At 46.3% G+C, this 5,108-nt stretch overlaps 1 protein-coding gene across 1 annotated transcript; it reads right to left on the reverse strand.

Annotated features, from left to right (window-relative positions):
* Positions 1-589: 589 nt before the first annotated feature.
* Positions 590-4,238, reverse strand: LOC125943534 (uncharacterized). Its single transcript, XM_049662899.1, has 3 exons — positions 4,037-4,238; positions 2,161-2,351; positions 590-775 (listed from the first exon to the last, which is right to left on the reverse strand). The coding sequence occupies exons 1-3, from the start codon at positions 4,068-4,070 to the stop codon at positions 590-592; spliced, it is 411 nt and encodes a 136-aa protein (XP_049518856.1). The 5' UTR covers positions 4,071-4,238.
* Positions 4,239-5,108: the final 870 nt, after the last annotated feature.

Raw genomic sequence — 5,108 nt, forward strand, 5'->3', positions numbered from 1 at the left:
TCTTCCAGCTCTCTGGTACACTTGAATTCGTGAGGCATTACGTATAAAGGGCAGCAAGCTTTTCAAGCATGACATCTTCTCCATCTTTGAATAAATCTACTGTTATTCCATCTTCTCGAGTATCTTTTCCCCTGCTCATGTCTTCCAAGGCCCTTTTAACTTCATCGCTAGTTATAGAAGGAGCTTCTGTATCCTTTTCCTCACTACTTCGAATGAAAGTAGGTTGCCTGCTCTTGGCATTGTGCAGGTCAGTATAGAATTCTTCCGCTGCTTTTGCTATGTCATCGACAACTATACAACGCGTTACTATACAACGAGCATATAAATATAAGCTCACGAGCGCTTTCGCTTGTTGGCCACATTGGAATGGCACTGCCGCGAGCGGGAATCGAACCTGTGTCCCTCATGCTACGACAAAAACGCCATTGCCGCGGAGCCACAGCGCCGGTAGCGGCTGATTATAAGAATCAATCAATCAATCAATCAATCAATCAATCAATCAATCAATCAATCAATCAATAAATCAATCAATCAATGGTTTTCTTGTAATTCACCGATAGTGGCGCCACGAGTAGTCATGTCATCAAGATTAAGCGAAGTGAGGAACCTTGGCCAGTTCGAAGGCGACATCCGCAACAGCGTCGCACAGGGTGTCGTTTCGATCTCCTGACTGCGCCCACGAGGCGAAAAATTTGCAGGCCAGAGCCGAGAGTTTCTTCTTGCTGGCGGGAAGCTCAACGTCCGCTCGGCTCACGAGGATGTCGGGCTCCCCTAACTGCGGAAACCGTAGAAGGACACACATCAAGTCAGGGTTGCGTATGCACGGTTAAACTTTCAATATGTAAAAGTAGTGCGAGTAGAAACGTGCTTAGACAAGTTCTGGGGCAGAAATATTTATAAAAGCTTTTGCACAAACTATTGATGATGAAGAGGCGTGCATGCGATGCTGAAATGACGGCAAGCGATGCGACTGCAGGACCCGGCCACGCTGTAGTGTCGCGGCGTGCGGAAACCGCACGGACGCGACGTCGCGAAAATATTAGCGACAAATTTCCATTGTTACCTGATTAGGCACAATCGTACGCCCTCAAGATATTGCGAACGTGCCTCGAGGCCAGCGTTTTAACAAAAATGTACTAATATGTCGTCCTCGCGAACAAAATTTAGATAAAAAGGCGTGAGAAAGACGAACACACGAAAGTCCACTTAAGTTTGTACATTGTTGTATTATTAATATAAAATTATTTACACCTAAATATGTAAAACCGACATGCCCAAACTTCCATCCTAACAGGAACAAAAGTGTGTTTCATATCGCCAGAGTTCAATGCAGATGGCGCCATCTGGTAGGTGAGTAATCAAAACATTGGTACGTAGAAATCAAACCCGCCTTCGGCCTAACTGCCTCAAAAACAAACAGCTGATTTCAATAACGATGACAACATTTCGCCAATAATGTGTCCTCAGCATGAAACGACGAAGGAAAGGCTGATTTTACCATTCAGTTCTTACTGTCATCACGAAGAACAAGTAGCAAGAGCGAATCCTGATCGAAGCGAGCGGCTTAGTTGCTGCCATGTTGTTACTTTACCGCCGGAAGCCGCTATGCGAACTTACGGGCGACGAGTGAAATTTTCTGGCTGGCTGCAAACCGGTGAAGCGAGAAGCGTCATCGATTTGGGTGGCTTGTCATTTGAAATACACGTGCATGTAGTTCAGTAGTGTTACGAATAGTCGAAGGCTTGTATAAAGCGACAGCTTTATAGAGGGAATGATGGGCTTGAAAGCGTATATTTGTTGCTGCTGCTAACCAGGGGCGTGATTGGAGATCTTTGTTCGAAACGCGTTCGCTTCAGTTGCAGGAACATACAAAGTGGCAATATGCAAAATTTGTGAGAACGGGAGGGAGAGAGCCGCCAATCGGGATCTTTGTGTCTCGTACAATTCGTACAACTATCGTACAAATTATCTCGTACAATGTTTTGGACCAGACATGACTTCACTGCTGCTTGATTTCACAATTTCATCATGCAATATAATATAAATTATTAAAAGGTTAATTATCTATTCTGTCAAACTCGTAGCTACCTGCACATTGTAATTTGAAGTGCATGACCAAAATCAGCGAAGAAGAATCTGTGTAGAGAAGAGAGTCCCCACCGCTATTAACTTCGACGTTGCGTTCGAAGGATTCGTGATGAGCTCCACGGAAACGATGGGCGCGTTGTCGAGCTTGTACAGCAGGATACCCGCCGCCTGTAGCACGTCGCTTGTGGTGACTGTGGCGGCATTGCGAACGTTGAGTCCAAAGGATGCTAGCACATTCTTGAGTTCGTCATCCATGACGGAACCTGCAAATAATGCAGCAAAAGCACTAGAACACCTGCTGTATGGCGTCTCTATTACAGCCCAACCATAAGGTATCCGTAATTAAACAAAATAACGCGTATATTTCAATCAGTTTGTTGATTTCGCTTTTACGCCGGACGTTTATGTACCTTGGCAGGCGCACAAACAAAAGAAAAACAACCGAGAGGACGGCAATAATAGTCGGACCTTCGAACTTTACGTTGCAATGGTTGAGCTTCGTGTGAGACTACGGCGAGGCCGAACGTGCTGCGCCATTGACTGAATGGGTCCTGCATGTGCTCTTCATGTCGTAGTAGCCGTAATAATACCCTCAGGGAGGGGTCTATAAGAAAGTAAAAGTGATGAAGTATGCGAGGGTGGTTGACACTGGACAATTCGATAACTCTGTAAGTAAAGACGCTCGCGAACGGCTCCTAGCCGTGTACGAATTGGCAAACGAGACAAAAATAATACATATGATTTGATATCGCGTGGCCTGTTCCCTTCCTCTCCCGCCTCTCATCTTCCTTGCGACCCTCCTTATTTATTTGTTTATTATATTTTACCCTTGCCAGCCCCTTCCCCGCTTAGACTAATGAGCCATCCTTTCAAATAAAGGGTGTATTCATTCATTCGTTGAGACATCCCTTAGTTGCGAAGCACCTCCTACGTTTGGGATTATCGCGAATTATCCGTTCGAAGCACTGCCTTTGCAATTCCTGCCTTTTGTGGAAGGCTGACCACAATTTTCATGCGCAAAAATGGAGGGCTCTTGATCTTCCCTATGGTTCTGGCGCCTTTACAATGTGGCTGGTGTAATTCCGCGGCCGAACCATGGAAGTTATGAACTTCGCATGTCAAGGAAATATAGCCTCTCAACTCATCTATCCCGCTGTCCTAGGACATGCAGTTATGCGACAGTCTGGGGTTTTACGTGCCAAAACCACGATATGATTATGAGGCACGCCGCACTGGGGGATTCCGGATTATTCTTGACCACCCGGGGTTCTTTAACGTGCCCCCGATGCACGGGATATGGGCGTTTGTGCATTTCGCACCCATCGAAATGCGGCGCGGCCGGGATTCGATCCCGCGACTTCGTGCTTAGCAGCGCAACACCATGGCCGCTAATCCACCGCGGCGACTTGGAGATTTGTGCATATGTGGCATCAACATATGTTTAACCATGGGAGAGAAGTACACTTGGAGATAATGGACCGGCAAGCAGGAAATATTTAGGCTAGCACGTGCATGGAAATTTGTTCATTGAACACGGCTCAAGAACTCAAAACACAGCATGGACAATAATTATCAATACATTTCGTTGGTTCATAAACCATTCTGATAATTAAACTTAGGAAAATAGACTGCAAAGCAGTAGATGCATGTTCTTTGCTGTTGCCATGGCTTTGCGACAAAGACATTTTATGAATTGAGCACCCACACGCTGCTTCAAGAAAATTTTCGCAAGTCTTCACGCTGCACAGGTCGCTTGCCAGGCACCCCTGTCTTTATTAAACAGTCGCCGCATTGAAAACGGCAGCAGCACCGGCTGTTATTGTACGAAGCACCTGTGACATGGGCTCAGTTATACGCGGAGGTATTGCGTTTAGCTTTCATCGTTTCGTCCACATCAATTGTCTACGTCCACTTGTCCGTGCCTTAAGCACCAAATTGAGTAACACACCCCTTTCTTTGCAAGCTGTCCAGAGGTTGAACATGGGCTCGAATTCGGCCGGCTGACCACCTGCGAGAAATGCGAAGGGTGAAGCTCAGTTACAAGCTGCTCTGAGCACGACAATGTCGATCGCGGATATGCCGCAACACACACGTGCAAACGCACGCACGCACATAGACGCACAAAGGGGGAAAGAGAAAGGACCTGTTCGTTCTATGCACTGTATTCGTTGCGCTATAAATCTGCACGAAAATTAACCTTTCGTATTTGAAACTGCCACCAAATGCGCGCGTCGTAGCATTATGCGGTTTCTGCTGTGTTCATGTGACGTGAACATATATACATGATTATACATTACCGTCGAGCACTGTTCTTGCCATCTCTTCCACAGAGCCCGTCAGCGCGTCGTCTGCGGTGTCGTATTGCTGAGAGTCGCTGGACATGGCCTGCCAGTCTGCGCACGCGTACTCGTAGAAATTCTCGCACGGATTGCGGCCGCTGTGGAATATGTTGAACAGGTAGCTGGCTGCGCGAAACAATCAAAGAGTAATTCAAAATGGCGGCACCAGTGCCCCAACAAATCATTGACTGATCGATTCACGAGGTTTAACGTTCCAAGGTAACAACACTGGTACTACACGAGGTACCGTAGTGGAGGACTCCAGATTATTTTTGACGACCAGGTTTTTTTTACCCTGCACATACTTATAAGTACCCTGCACATACATACTTATAAGTATCGAATCCCGGCCGCCGCGGCCGGGATTCGATGCCACGACCTCATGCTTACCAGTTCCACACCATATAGCCGCTAAGCCATGCACAACGGCGCCTCTAGGCACTTTTCCACCACGGTGGGTGCAACACATTTGTTCCGTTCTGAGGAAAAAAAAAAGGGTAACTACGGCGCAGCCCTAATTTTCTTAATAGAAAAGATGTGAACAGAAATGCTCTTATTAATCAATGTCGGCAGCCAGTTGAATAAATTATGCCGCGTGTAAACAGAGTAAACTATATTTTATGTTTGAAAGGTAGGAAGAAAGAAATAATGACACAGAACTTGAAAGAGAATATTTAGCAC

This window comes from Dermacentor silvarum, chromosome 1 (assembly GCF_013339745.2).
Source record: "Dermacentor silvarum isolate Dsil-2018 chromosome 1, BIME_Dsil_1.4, whole genome shotgun sequence".
Lineage (NCBI taxonomy): Eukaryota > Metazoa > Arthropoda > Arachnida > Ixodida > Ixodidae > Dermacentor > Dermacentor silvarum.